The 16,370-nt window shown below is 36.8% G+C and overlaps 2 protein-coding genes across 2 annotated transcripts in view; both read right to left on the bottom strand.

Annotated features, from left to right (window-relative positions):
* Positions 1-8,134, bottom strand: part of LOC139126381 (proto-oncogene tyrosine-protein kinase receptor Ret-like) — a 47,540-nt gene extending 39,406 nt beyond the window's left edge. Inside the window, exons 1-4 of the mRNA XM_070692451.1 lie at positions 7,865-8,134; positions 6,450-6,719; positions 3,812-4,075; positions 3,078-3,362 (exon numbers count right to left, since the gene is read on the bottom strand). Of these exons, the coding sequence (XP_070548552.1) occupies positions 3,078-3,362; positions 3,812-4,075; positions 6,450-6,504 (604 nt within the window). The 5' untranslated portion in view covers positions 6,505-6,719; positions 7,865-8,134. The remainder of the gene's footprint in view (positions 1-3,077; positions 3,363-3,811; positions 4,076-6,449; positions 6,720-7,864) is intronic.
* LOC139129243 (transmembrane and immunoglobulin domain-containing protein 1-like) lies at positions 8,001-12,877 on the bottom strand. The gene is made up of 5 exons (XM_070694886.1): positions 12,775-12,877; positions 10,155-10,430; positions 8,956-9,225; positions 8,398-8,595; positions 8,001-8,140 (listed from the first exon to the last, which is right to left on the bottom strand). The coding sequence occupies exons 1-5, from the start codon at positions 12,875-12,877 to the stop codon at positions 8,001-8,003; spliced, it is 987 nt and encodes a 328-aa protein (XP_070550987.1).
* Positions 12,878-16,370: the final 3,493 nt, after the last annotated feature.

Raw genomic sequence — 16,370 nt, 5'->3', positions numbered from 1 at the left:
CTTTGCTTTGCTTTGCTTTGCTTTGCTTTGCTTTGCTTTGCTTTGCTTTGCTTTGCTTTGCTTTGCTTTGCTTTGCTTTGCTTTGCTTTGCTTTGCTTTGCTTTGCTTTGCTTTGCTAATTCCAAATATAAGTATAAGTATACAAGGTATACAATGTATACAATGACGAGGAAAGAGGCAAGTTGGAGCCAGAACAAATTATCTAAATTCTTTTTGAAATTATAGTTTTTATGATTATAATGCCAAACACTTGCCTATCTCGTTTATCTGACGATAGATTGAGTGTCACATCACATACGTCTCGACGACGATCCAAGGCAATTACAGATATGTATCTGATTATTACTCATGTCTGTCAGTTCAGACGAACATTCTTGTGAAAGAGAAGTAACGACGACTATTGCAGAGACTTTTACTAACCTTTTCGCAATGTTGAGTTTCTTCGTAACCTTAACCTGACAATTACAATTATATCGCCGCAGGATTATTAATAGTACGCAAAGGGGCGTAAGAGTACCCGCAAGAATACTGGAAATGTTGCCTTTGCTTTTCTCTGCATCTGAAATAGAGTTAAGATAAGAACGATGTCAAAAACATGTTCAACTAAAAACATGTTCAACTTACCATTATCAATTGAAAATCATACAGTCAAATGCAAGTAAAGTGCAATTTAGCTCTGCTATCGCCGGCATTGCGATAATAATGTATATGAAAACTATAGCCAACTTCAAAGGAGATTTTTATTGATTTTTAGCACATTTTCTGATTCATAATCATGTTAATCGTTTAAGCCACAGAGTACCATAGACAGAGTGGCAACACTTGCATGCCTTTTGTTCCATGGTCGTCTCGGTAGACTATTGGCTTTTCATATTAAAATGAGCTTCAAAGGTGTTAAACGTTTGGAGGTTTTGTTTGTGGTTGATAATTATACGAGATTATGCGAAACATACGACGAGATGGCATCGTACTGCCAGTCGCGTAGCAACCATAGTTACTTTGTGAGCTCTCAGGCCAGAAACACTGCTTCACGCCAATCAAAACATAACACACCAGCAGTTTCATAAACATGTCCTTTCTTGACGCACGTGTAAAAGACAGTATGACTGACCGTAAACAATTGAGTAAAACCAGACAGTATCGATAAAAGACTTTCAAATTTGGTTCAAACACACTCATTATATATTCATAAAAATATGAGAGGAATTTTAAAACGGTAAAACCCACTTTCCTGAAGCTCAAAGCACTTCTGTTTTCGCCAGCACATCAATTCCGATCAGCACCAAACGACGACAACAACAACACAAACTTTGTCGAACATACTTTCGCTTAACAATTGGTGAAAATCCGAAAATTACCGAAGGGTGCATGGTCGGCACTCTTCGGAAAAGAGAGCCAAGAGGCTTCGTGAGGCGAGGCAAACACGGATTGCTTACGTAACCGCTTCACGCCTTAAACAATAGCGGTTGCCACTCTGTCTATGGTACTCTGTGTTTAAGCCAAGAAGGCAGCTTGAAATAATCTATTTAATCTTTTAACGGATCACTTCACACTTTTTCCTTCTGGGGATAAAATTGATCTAAACTAATGTGATTCATTTGCTGAATTCATACAACAGTCTTAGATGATCAGTTACTTGCTTGCCACTTTCGTCTTGTTACACAAATGAATGGCGTACATTCAATGAGTCAGTGAGAGGGTTAGATTCTGTTGAATGACATTGTATATGAGAACATAGTTTGTGCGTTTTCTACAACGACAAGAACGTACATTGTATTACAGGATGAAAAACTGAATCTTCGCATATTCCTCCCACTGTGCAGTATGACATCCTGTATTCTGCATTTTTATCACTGATAGTGTATTCCATCATAGGTCGTGGGATGCACTCTTCAATCATCTCCCATACAGCATCTTTTTTGCTGCTTTTCATCTCAATCTTGACACAATAGTAGTTCTCGTTGTCATGAGGTGTCCAACTAAGGGTTCCTGAATCCAAATTTAAGGTGATGTTCGGAAGTCCTGTCGAACGGATGAGTAAAGATGCAGTTATGATAATAATTCTCGACATAATGAATTTGCGGATGGCTATCGCCGGTAAACACAAAATAACGTACGTACCAGTTCTGGGTTACTTGGTTTGCTTGTCCTTTATGCCGTTGTAAAATATTAGGTGCGTTAAAATACATTTTGAGGTTAATACATTTTGAGGTTATAATTCAGTGTTTACGATCAAAGACAAGGATCGATATTGTGGTCTGTCATGATGTGTGTACAACTTTGATTGGAAACTTAGTGGTGTTAATCTTAGAATTGTTACAGAAGTTGATTTTCAAGTTCATTCGATAACTTTTCTCCTGACAGGTTGAATCCCTGCAGGTTGCTGCATGCTGCACTACAGGGATATAGACATTGCCATGCAAGAAAAAGTGTGTTTCCTTACATTGGTGTTGGATCGAGAATATGTGCCTCCGAAAACAGAGTGTAAGTAAGGGTGACATGTCACAAAAACACGGTTACGTGTGTTTCTATATCAGGATGTCAAGTTGAGTCTCGCATGAACAAGGTCTGGCTTTTGAAAACGAACAGTTGTAAGGTGGTTAGAACCACTGGCCAGTGTGTGAGGTGAGGTAGGCCTATCGTTCTGTGAATATGTAATTACGGACAGGAGAATGTTCCCAGGAACAAAAAATGTTAAGTTTTCCGATTAACTGTGTGACGTATTATATTACAAAACTATGTTGTCAGTCGAGTACAGGTATACGAATTTATAGTGCGCCTGTATTACAAAGCAGTACGTTTATTTTCAGGGGGACATACAATGTAATGTAGCTTATTTGACTCGTTAAGAAGTCTGCCTTTTATTTAATTGTAATTGAAACCGTCCAAACCTGAGTTGTCTTTAATGTCAACTTCTAGGCAAGTCATTTATAGCCATTCCATGCCCACTTATTCTATGATTTTGTCTAGATTAACAAATCTGATTTTATATTCCATGAAAAATCAATCATTATTGGTTGGTTTGGCGCTTGCAAGACTTAATTGTGAAGTGATTTTTTCCAAAAGTATGCACTTACCGTATGTATTGAACTTGTATGTATCAGAGATTTCACTTTTTCCGAATCTGTTTTCTGCATATGCTTGGAATCCATAGACTGATCCAGATTGTAAATCGAAAACAACAATAACTACAGATGTAGTGCTTGACTGCCATGGGTTGAATTGCTCGTATCCATAGAGACGATATTCCAGTGTAAAGAAAACATTGCCTTCGTCGCCTCCATTGTGTCCAGGCATTATCAGTATAGTCAAATTCGTGTAGTCTTGTGCTACTAACTGTAAACTGGGTGCTTCGGGTACACCTACAGGTAAATACATTTAAAGTGAGTCAACTGATGAATTAAGAACTACTTTTCATGCACAATGCAAAGGTATTCAAAGTCACCTGAGGCTACTTAAAGAAGACCACCACATGTGCCATAAACTGGGTATCGGGACTTATAAGTAGATCACACTCTATACTAAGCTTGTTCTTCTGTTGTGCTGATAGTTTTCAGTGAAATTCAGTCAACGTTGGGGAACAAGGACCTTAGAGAAATGGGTGTAATTTTTATCAGAATGGCCAGACGTATACTTGGATTAACAATGTATTGTATTAACTAGTAGATAAACATCTTTAAGCACTCCACAGATACGACCATATCATGAGAAAATTTGAATTTGAATATCATTTGTCAACGTATGCAATCGTGCCATGAAATGCAAAAAACACTGTGCTAATCAGCAAATATAGTTATGTTCATCAACACACCTGGAGGTTCTAAAGAAACAATAAAACTGACAACTCCCACATCATTTTCTACCGACACGTTATAGTTTCCAAAATGTTCAGGCTGCACTTCGGTAATCGTTGCCGAAGACGTACTGGATGAATCGGTTTTATTCAAAGCTACATGGCCTAGCTTCCACTCTCCAAATATGACTGGGAGGGGGTTGGCATCTACCGTCAGTTTCAAAACCACTGAATGTCCGATTTCAGCAAAGTATCTGGTATCCCCAATTTTGGTTGGAAGATCTGTGGAAAGATACAACAGTCACAAAATGTTCAGAATGCAAAGATAATACATAATATATGAGCAAGTAAATCACAAACCGACTGAATATAAAGGTTGGGGAAATTCCATTGTCTTTGACTCGGCCAGATCGATATAAAGACATTGAAGACGGAACCCGCCCATATAACTTGCCGACTACATACATACTTTATATCTTCCTCAGTAACTATGTACATAAACTAAAATTAATATTCTTTGCAGCTACCAGTAACTTTTAGGCTGTCCTGTGAGAATTCAGATGATAAAGACTATCTACAAAGCAGGTATCTTCTAATATGGTCAATGTTCTAATTAGGCCATGGATGTATCTCTGTATATTCGTCGATAGCTCTGAGTTTTACTTTAAAGCGCAGTGGTCGTCGCGCTGCGCATGCTCCTGAGTGCCCCCCCCCCACCTGTTGTCAACATATCCAAGAATGCCGCACTATACGTTACGGGTTGATTATAATGTTTGCGATATTGCCGCTTCTTAAAATGGCGACTGATCCGTCACAAGCATACCAACTTACCAAATCTAGTAATTACACGCTGGATTGAGATCACATTTTATCATGATTTTCTTCAATCAGTTGAATGGGGCTCGGCTACTGTTATCACTCGAGCCATGTAGCTAAACACTTACCTGTACGCGTTTATATGCCAACAGACTATCAATGACCGGACTCTAGTCTACGACATCGCTAGCAAGGACGAGAACTTTCATTTCAATAGGCCCAACAGGAGTACAATTGACAAAAATGCAAGCTACAGAAATCTACAGCTCGCAGAGCAATGCCCGCTGCAGCAAGAAGCATTTGTTCCTTTGTCTGCATGAACGCCCGTGTCAAGAGAACCGGGTATTTGGCGCTACACTCGGCTGTGGAGAATCCAACTCCACTACGAGTTTACCCCGTTTGGGGATGCAAACGAGAAACATACATACATACATACATACATACATACATACATACATACATACATACATACATACATACATACATACATACATACATACATACATACATACATACATACATACATACATACATACATACATACATACATACATACATACATACATACATACATACATACATAATACATACATACATACATACATACATACATACATACATACATACATACATACATACATACATACATACATACATACATACATACATACATACATACATACATACATACATACATACATACATACATACATACATACATACATACATACATACATACATACATACATACATAACATACATACATACATACATACATACATACATACATACATACATACATACATACATACATACAAATACATACATACATACATACATACATACATACATACATACATACATACATACATACATACATACATACATACATACATACATACATACATACATACATACATACATACATACATACATACATACATACATAAATACATACATACATACATACATACATACATACATACATACATACATACATACATACATACATACATACATACATAAATGCATGCATGCATGCATTCGAGCGTATGTATGTAATATGAAAGTCATTGTCTATACGGACTATTCACTCTTGGCTATAACCGCTGTATTTTATGACATTTGTTTGCATGTAAACTGCCTACGTGCAAACTATATCGAAGACAACACCTTTCTTAGAGTCCTTCTGCACTGGTTTACATACAGCCTTACCGTAACAAGCCTCTGTCCTGCGCACAGCTGCACTATTACGGCAAATAACAAACTTACTCTCTGCCCTTACGTACCTCATTGTAGGAACTCCGTCAACAGTGACAAAATCATGTCAGTAGAATGGACTTTAAGTGTGGTAATAGAGGTTTTCTAAAGCCATACAATTTTGGAAAGTGCATACTAAATGACATCTACAGTTTACATTTCTCGAAGTTGTTATGGTGTATTTTTAATTTCTCGTAGAACTAATTCAGTCGTTCACAAGTACAAATATCTATTGATATAAAATAAGTAGACATGATTTCCATTCAAGAAGATAATGGATCGGAATATGCTCAGTGTTGTAACCGTGTGTAAATCTTGTTGATCAGAAGGAAAAATTACCATTAAGAAAATAGTGAAGAAGATGCCGCTGGAGATTTCTAGATTAATCATACAGGTTAACGCACTTTGAAAGATTTAATCGACATTTCAAAAATGTAACAGTGAAATCATCATAACTTACTTCCAATCGTATTGAATGATGTATCAAATTGTATACGCCCTCATCTTTACCATTTCTATGCTTTTAGCAATTTAAATTGATGTGTGTTAAAGGAGAGAAAATTCTGCATGCTGTACTTACATTGCACATCAATTGCTATTGTGCCTGTGGCACTTCCGTTCATATCGTAGATCATATTTGTGGTAATACAGGTGTAACGCCCTGATTGGTCTCTCTGAATATTTTCAACCGTTAGTATTTGCTGGTGTGTTATCAACTGACCACCATTTATCCATTGGTAGAATTAGACCGATGGATTGCCATTTCGTCCGGTGCATGTAGCATTAAAGGTCGTTCCTTCGACTACTTTTCCATCGTTGAAGTAATGAACATATGGAAGTCCAGGTGGATCTGTGAATATATGACATCGAATAAAAAAGATGAACGAGATTTCTGCCAAATTGCCATGATTTAATTCAAAAATATAAAGTAATCAAATCCTTCATATACAGCGATGTTACCAAGGGAAACAGTTTGTGTATTTTGAGAAAATGTATATGAAATTGATATTTCATTTTTTATAGAATATTTTTAATGCTGTTGGTGATATAGCCTTTTGTACATTTTGCAATTCCAAAAAACATGTTAAAAGTGCAAAATATATCAAAGTTTTGATAGGCGACAATCGAGTTGTCCTAAACCTTACTTTAGGGAGCTTATCGCTCGTGAGCCTTCAAGATCAGATTTAAGTAAATCCGAATATCGATCAAACCGAAGAAGAGATCATAATGTTTGATTTATTTAAAATTTATTTAAAAAATAATAATGTATACTTCTCGGAATAATTGTTTGATAAGAAGGGAAAAATCTGAAAATCGAAAGTATAACCCGTTTCTGTGCTAAGTTAAGGTAATATGCGCTCGAAATTGAAAAGACTTAAAATTTTGCCAACACTTTCCTACAGGAAACTTTCAACTATTATCTGACCAAATCAACAATTAAAATCAGGGGTCGCCGTACAGAGTTTGGTACCTATGAAACTAATTACCTAACATTTACTGACCGATGTTTAAAATTCAAAGTGGCAACCGTCCCCATGTTAGCTTGAAGGGGAAATATACATTTTTCGTTTTTCGAAATTATGGTAAAATTTTTTCTTACTCCAAGAGCTTTAAAATAAGTCCTCCACAAGTGCTCGATCAGAAAACAATTGTAAACATTTGAGAGTTCGCCTCGAAAGTGAAAGATTTTAAAGTTTGTTCAAACTAACCTCAATTAAACTTTCAACCATTCTCTTGCCAAGTCAAGAATGAAAATCAGGGGTCATCGCACAAAGTTTGGTGCTAGAGACAAGATTTCTTGAAAAAAGCCCCCATCCCCGTGTTACCTCAATGGGGAAAAATAAAATTTTAGATTTTCGAAAAACTGAGACGTTAAAACTTTTTCTTACACCAAGAGCTTTAAAATGAGACCCCACAAGTGGTAGATCAGAAAAGCATTGATAAAATTTGAGAGCCCGAAATTTGTCCCTTGAAAGAAGTGGTTTTAATACTTACATTGCACATCAATGGTTATAACCTTTTCATCAGTACTGGTGTAACCATTGTAATATATACTGGTGGCAGTACACTTGTAGACACCGCTGTCAGATTTACTTATATTCAGTAAACTTAATGAAGTGCCAGCAGCTACTTATGATCCATCTTTAGTCCATTTGACTGTTGGTAATGGATTGCCATATACTGCAACACATGCTGCGCTAAAGTGTTCTCCTTTTCTTATCTTACCATTCATGTCTCCGCTTGAAATGGATGCAGACGCGATTGGAGGATCTGAAACAAAAAGTCAAGATCTCTTTTTACGGTAACATTAAAAAGTACATTGAATATGTAGATACAAATAAAATATATGTATTTACATCATATATTAAAATACACTTGCAGTGTTTTAATCATTTAAAGGGTGTTTATATCATATTAGGAACAATAAACTTGTATAGTTCAACACGTAAATAAGATAGAAAACCCACTTACTCTGAACATCGACATTGACTGTTGCTGTGTTGTTCCTAAAATATTACTCGCCTCACATGTAAAGATACCACTGTTACTTCGTTGAACGTTTTCCAAGGTCAGAGTCGCTCTATCTGCAATTTGATTCTGTGCTGGATCCTTCCAGATGAAACTTGCTGAGGGATTGGCATCAGCGGCACATGTACACGTGAGGGTGTCATGTTCAATGGCTTTGCCGTCGTCATCATGAGATATTGCTACAGAGTCGGGCATATCTATTGTAGGAAACGCCGTTAAATGAAAATAGTGGCTTCGATACGTAAAATATCAGAAAGATAGAATTGTTTGTTTGTTTACTTTTTAAGAAAATTCATTCGGGAAAGCATTATCCGTGTTTTAAATATGGCATTTATGAAGTTCATACAAAAAATACATTGTTTTGATTATAGGCCCATTAGGTTAAATGTCTGCATAATGGCGTGCTAATGAACATTCACTACACATTTCTCTTGTATCAGACAGGACAAAATAAGCTGGCAAAGCATGGTATGGTTGCACTTGCACAGTACGTGTGAATAAGTTGCGTTTAGAACACTTAATAAGATCGCAAGGTCTGCAGTGACTCGAATACTTACACTGTACATCTATTGTTATCATCTTCCAACTGAATCCTTGCTGTCCATTGTAGAACGTGTTAGTTGCTATACAAGTGTATTCTCCGGAATCAGTTTTCTCGGTGTTTTGCAGTCGCAACAAACCACTAGACCTAACTTGCATTGACTCTTTCCTCCAAACGACAGACGCTGGTGGGTTGGCCTCTATGACTGCGCACACTGTAGAGAATTCGTCTCCAATGGTTATCGTGTGTAAACCTTCTCCTATGTCCAATGATGTGACAGGCGGATCTACAACAGATTTAAGGTGATATTTCCTTATGTTTGGTGATTATACATAATGTGTAGAGAAAGTGTTTTCAAATAATCTATATTTGTAAACACTCATATGGAAAAAACTTGTTAAACATGCACATTTTCTAGCGACATGACATGTCGGGATTTACAGCTGAATGAGCGTACATCCGTCAACATCTTCTCCTAACAACTCTGAAGGAAAAAAGCAATATTTGAAATAGCGGGAAACATGTCATCAGGCATTCGTTACGTCCAAATTTATCATTTGTCCTACAACTTTTGGGCTTTCATATCGGTCGCCACGGGACAGTGTAGTTAGGCACGTCACATAACAACAATGCGATCGCAATATATTGCCAAGATTTTGCCTACTCCCACTCGTGACGACAGTGAAAGAATCAGCAGATATATTTGTTTCATGGTGGAGACGAACGAGGCCGTCTTTATACGTATAATTGTAAACATGATAAAGTTAGGATATGCTCTATCAATACTTGCAGGACAACTGGAAAAATTAGAAGGTTTTAATGATTTGTTTTAGCTCTTGAAGCGAAATTAGGGCTGGTAAAAAGAAATCTTGTTATTTAAACACTTTAAGTTACGTCGGTATAAGTTATATATCTGTACCCCTTTGCCATGTTTAATATTTGTGCTGCATCATCAAGAAAATTTGGTTTGATTTATTCTAAAACTAATTTTCTATCTAGATTTTACTTGTCGTGGTGGGTTGGAGATTTTTTAGCGTTATCCAAATTAGGGCTTTTTAGCCATATGCGACATCAGTTATTTTGAGATCCTCTTAAATGCTTATTTGTGAGCTGGGAACACATAAGCTTACTCTTGAGTGTTAGCAGTTGCAATATACGTAGAAGATAACGTAAATGTTAATTACAAATTGGATGGTCTAAATATATGATACTTACATTGTACGTCAAACTGTATATTATTAGCACAAGTTGGAGATGGTGACAGAGTGTGATGTTGGTATTTACAATTGTAAATGTCATATTTGTTTTCCTTGGTGATCTGAGTGGTCCACACGAGGGGTTGGTGTCCACTACGGACAGCTGTGTTATTCTTCATCCAGACCAATTCACCTGGAGGAGCAGCTCCAGTCAGCGAACAAGTCAATGTCACACTGTCACCAGATATGATCTTGTTTTCAATGACAAGATCTGTTGTACAAGTTGGAAGTTCATCTGTCGAAAAGAAAGGTTTATGTCAGCAAACATCGTTACGGGCAGTGTTCGAAATAAACGTCAGTTCTGCGGTCCGAGACCGACTGTTTCCCCGAAGGACCTACAATTTTGACATGCGGGTGGTCCTTGTAACCGACGAAAAATATATACGAGATTATTTCTGTAGCCTACTATTCTCATAACATGTCGATTTTTTATAACAAATATACGTTATTTCCTCAAATCCAATTTTTTCCTGCATTTAACGCTGCAAAAAACCGTGCGAAACATTTGACCTGGTTAGGTTAGGGGGCAAGACTTCTTTAACTTTCAGTTTATACCAGCACAACATATTTCCAAACAGTGTGCACGATTGGTTAATATCACTCAGCTTCTATCACTTTCAACCTCAGCCTATCAAAATGATCCATACATTGGATTACCCCAGTCCCACTTTAGCATAATTATGGAGATTACAAGACTGCCGGGAGGCGCTGCCCGACGCCCCAAAGAGAAACTTTTGCCAGGATCCAGGATTGTGCGCTCGCTCGTAACGTGTAAACCACGACAAAAAGTGAACAATCACGAAATAGAATGAGAGTAAAATCGGAGATTTCCAAACGATTTAGTCAATTTTGAGTGGCAATATTCCGTATGATGTGAATTCCAGGGAAATACTCAATTATTTACATATCTCGTCTTTCAAAAAGTCGTTGAGTAGTTTCAAGACACCCACTGTCCAGACCACAGTCGAAAAGAGTATGCATCAAGGGTTTAGCGAGACTCAATATAATGAGACTGAAAGCTAAGTCGGTCGATCATAGATTTGAAATATTGACGAAATGCCGATTGAATTTTTCCATTGAGTTTGCCTATTTTAAAAAAATTTTCATGAAACCTATTATAAGCAAATTTTATGAATACTGAGTTTTTTTTTCTATTCTTTATGAACGATGCTGTATAACCCTAACCCTAACCGAAGGATTCAAAACGCGTGTTGGTTGCTACCGCTGGTAACGTTCAAAACGAGCACGTTTGCACGTGTATACCGTTCCGTTGTTTTCTCCTGGTATTTTGAAAATGCTCAAAATCTTTCAACTCTCTCAATTGTAAACCGATTTAGCTGACTTTTGGTAGGATTATTGAAGTCATACATGAGAATATAGATAAGCATGCATTTCTAAAAATTCCGGACCGTTTATGAGATATCGCCATAAAACCCTTCAAAATTTCACAAAATGACACAGTAGATATTTTCCTGTTCAAAATCGTTTGTACTTGAATAGATAACCTAATTCATGCTAGGGGCTCTAAACAGGTATCTCGTGTGTATCATCGTTTGAAAGTTGGTGCAAATTTGTAGGAGCTGAAATGTTTTAAAGTAGAGCTGTGAAAATTTGTATATGTGTGACGTCACTGACCAATCGCGCGACAAACCTGCGTCTTTTGGAATCGTATGGTTCTGTAAATCTTTATTATGCAAAGAAAACCATGAAAACTTTGCATTTTGATTGATTTTGGAAATTACCCTTAGCAATCGTTGCTTAGCAATTTGAATCGCCTTAATAGATGATGGTTGTTTGCATCAGTTTAAATCATTTAAAAATAGAGGAGCAATCATTGCCAAGACTTCGACGATTTTGTCATGGCATGTGCTATGCAGTTTTTGTTCTGATAACTCTCCTTGTTGTTTGTTCCACAATAAAAGTAAAAAATAAACAGAAGTTTGTTTGTCCCTACCCTGTCTGTTGAATAAAGAGTAGACTCAATTTATTTACCGACATTGACGTTAATAACAATTTTTGTCTGATAATTATTGTTAGGTCTAAGGACCTACAACTTTCCCAAAGGACCTGGAGTTTTATGATGCTGCTGGTCCTTCTGACCGGTAGCTTTTTATCCTTAAAGGCCGGGGACGTGATCCCCGTGATCAAGTTTGTTCTTGTCTGAGAGAGGATAATATGGAGTGTCAGAGCCTTTTGTTTTCCACTGAGATTATAATCTAGTAAGTAAACTTCCCGGCAAGACAATCTGACACCAACACAGGCCTTTAATTTCGAAAACTGCTGACTGCAATCAATAGAACAATTAACTTCGACGCCTGAAACGAGATTGTCTTTCGCATGTCTTTGCCAATTCTGCCAAAAAAACGAGATTGTTTTTCTCAGGTCTTTTGCTAATTCTGCCAAAGGTGTCAAGAGCTAGTTGGCGCTGTCGCCACCTATTGTCTGCGACCACAAACAATCAAAGGATAAATCAACCAGAAGAGAACCATTCTTTCATCACTTTGACATGTTTAAATGACAATACACTAGCAGTTTGGTTATCGTTAAATTTTCAAGATGAAAACCTACTTCAAACTTACCAAGAACTATAAGACGTACTACTACTGTAGATGGATCGGCCACAAATACACTGCACTGCCAATTTCCATCATGCTGTTGAACGCTTACAGGGTTAAACGTCATGTGGTATTCTCCAGCGTCTCTGTCTCCTGTGATACTACATGAAGTAGGACAGAGAGTAGAATCAATAGTATCACCGTATGAGTATTGTAGCAGGCCCGTACCTTCGCTCTTGTACCATATAGGCATTATGGTATTTAGGTCATCAAGTGCACAATATAATGTCGTAGACCCTCCACTCATCGCAACTGTATCAGTTGGCATCTGTTTCCAGACTGGTGTTGCTGCTGCAAAATCGTAAAGAAAATCAAAGGTGAACGGAAATTTTAATACAAAAAAACATACTTTTAATCGAGATCTGTACTACATTATAACTGCGTATTGCATTCACCTCCAGTCCAACGTAATAGCTTCAGACGTATATATGTCAAATATTTACCCACCATTTAAGACAATATATCAAGAATAACATATAATAAAAGTTGAGCTACGATATGAACATACTCACCAACTAGATGAATACCATGGAGCAACAAGGTAAAAGTGTAAAAAGCGTCCATTTCTAAAACGGCAATTAGTGAGTCATGCGATAGCGGGAAATGAGTGTTACACCTTGTATATTTTAAATAAACAGTCATCTTGTTCCGGTTTTTTGACCTGTCGCTCTTTCCTTCCGTGACATCTCGCACTAGTACAAATACGAGTATGCGTATTAAAATATTATAATTCTTTTCACTATATATAACCAAGGCAAAGTTCTAATATCAGCAGGAATTTTTGATATGACTAGATGCATGTATAATCAAACAGCCGCTGGCGTGTTAACTAACAGATCTAAGAATTGGATTTACTATATCCTTCAGTGTGCATTCATTTTTGGACATAGAGGGCCAAAGGCCATCACAGTGTTCAATGTCGTCGCCATGTCTGTCTGAGAGTGTGTGTGTGTGTGTGTGTCCCCTCCGTCCGTCCGTCGGTTTTTGTTCCAGTCATAACTTAAATGCCGTTGGACAGATAGCCATGCAACTTAGGACATGGCATAATAATGCGAAGATCTAGAGCTGATCAGATTGTGATGGTTGTTGTCTGCTTAACTATTGACATCTATTTATAGAATCGGACACAGGAACTATAGAACCAAAACTGATACAACCCGTACAACTGTGCAGGCACTCAAACTTTTGTATGGTGTTACTATTCTAATCGTTTGGCGGGCGTGGTTATAGATTATAAGCTCATTTTCATATTTTAGTGAATTGTTGTATGCAACGCAAAATTCACCGAATCTTAGATACGTTTGTTATGCTAAAGTCTACTCAAGTATGAGCGTGTTTGCCATTTGCATATTTAATGAATTTCTGTAATTGTGCTACATATCATTGCTGAATGTACTCGTTTTTTGGCAGGACTTCAATCTCTATTCATTGCTCGTACAAGATCTACTTACGCCGAAATTTCAATGAGCAAAATGTTTTGATTATTAGCTAATTTGCATATTTAATTAATTTCTGTAATTGGGCCATTTATCAAAGTTGAATACACGTAATTTTATCAGAATACTTTGTTAAAAGAGTAAATCTAATAATAAATCATTTAAAAAATGTAACATCAATGAGATTTGTATGTGTGATGTTATCAACTGCAATCTGTTTCCAAAAATTATATAGAGTTGCTTCAAACTCGTAAGGAGGTAAGCTCCTTGACATAATATACAAACAGACTAAACTGATGTGTTAATGTTGAAAACAATCATGGCTTTATTTCCATTCAACTTGTCGGTATTACCCCATTGATGTTAAAGTTCGGGATGTTTTTGCTTTGTTTTCTTCCATATTTCTCAAAAGAGTCATTTTGTTAAATAGTCCCGTAAAAGGGTATCATGAAATTTGCAGAATGAGCTTGGGTACACAGCTATCCTGGGAATGTCAACACCATGTGTCAAATGCATCTTTTATACTGGTTGCCAAGCTGTCCAAAATTAATTTGAACACATACTGATCTATATTCTGTAACCCATACATAAGTTACATTTAAATGTAACCCTTGTTTGTTTGCTCGCTTTCAAAGACAATGTGTTATACCGGTAAAGGGGTACGATGTTCGTTTGCTTTCTCGACGTATCGAAAGCCTTCGATCGCTTTTATTACTTCAAAGTGATGGAAATCTTACTGATGGGAATGTACTTGTATAGCAGGTCAAGAGTAATGGACTCACTGTCGGAGGAGGGTGAGTTCAAGACTCTAGCATGGTGTTGTGCCCTTGAGCAAGGCACTTTACTCCTCTGTGCTCAATTGGGGTAGTGGGTTATGGGTATCTCATCCTGTAAATGGGCTAACGCCCGTTTGATGGTGGACTGATAAAAAAATATATTCTAAGATAACGTTTTTGGTATAAAAGAAAGCACTTGCTTTGTGTTCTATGGGGAAAATCGATGTCTAATTTGTTCTTCATAAGTAATGGTGTAAGGCAAGTTGGGGTACTGCATTTATGACTTAATGCAAATTCTATGTGATACTAATATTTGCTTTAATCTTTGACGTGTCACTGTAAATAACTCAAACTAATGTAGTGCCATTACATTTGCGATTTTCCCTGTTCTGTTGTATTCATTTTTTCTTTCCACTCCATTTTGAAATATATTCATATTTGAGTTTTCTCGTTAATATGTTTTTGGAGGCAAGAAAGTGCAGTCAAAATGCCAAATCAATTGTTTCGAATAAAAGAATAAGCATTGCGTTCGCAAAAAAAACAATTTCTTAATCTTCTTCGCAGGGTGAAATACTAAGTATTAGCCTTTCAAAAAATGAATTTTGCACAACGGGAAGTCATAGTTGAAAATGAATTTCAGTCGTCCACATTCACATTTAATATTATACATATACAGTTGTGTTGAAAAGTTGAACCCTTGGCATTGTTGCATGATTTTAAGAGAAGGAATACAAGACGATATTATGAATGCCTGAAAATGCTTGAAAACGCATCAAAAATTAACAGTTTATGCAGCTTTAAGGTTCCAAGACAAGAAATTTGACCTTTTTAATCTAACAATTCTCTAACGGTTAATAAGCTCAGAACCCCTGTAAAGTATACATTTTCTGAAAGCCTAGATATACTGGAACATTTTGGTAACCACAGTGTCTCCATTGTTTACATAACTATCACGTGACACGGTAATTTGCATAACCTTTCAAAAAACGATTTTCCCTATGTTTTGTCTCAATACTCCAAAATATCTGACTCAAACTTGCTGGAATGCAAGCTGTCACAACGCTCTTCCAAAGTGTGTCTCAGATTTTTTATATCTTGCTTAGTTTTTTTGGAGCACAATTTTAAAGAAACCAACTATGCTTAAATTCACTGCTCTGGAAGTTTTTCTGGCATAAAAACTGTTGTAGAAGGTTTAAAAAAATTCTGAGACACACTTTTGAAGACCCTTCAGAAAGCTTGCACTCACACAAATTTCAGCCACATATCTCAAAGCATTGAAACAAAACATAGGGAAAACCTATTTTTGAAAGGTTATGCAAATTACCTGTCACGTGATAGTTATGTAAAC

The sequence above is a fragment of the Ptychodera flava genome, chromosome 3 (assembly GCF_041260155.1).
Source record: "Ptychodera flava strain L36383 chromosome 3, AS_Pfla_20210202, whole genome shotgun sequence".
Classification (NCBI taxonomy): Eukaryota; Metazoa; Hemichordata; class Enteropneusta; family Ptychoderidae; genus Ptychodera; species Ptychodera flava.
The sequence above is the reverse complement of the archived record's forward strand: the minus strand, read 5'-3'. Positions and strand labels throughout refer to the sequence as shown.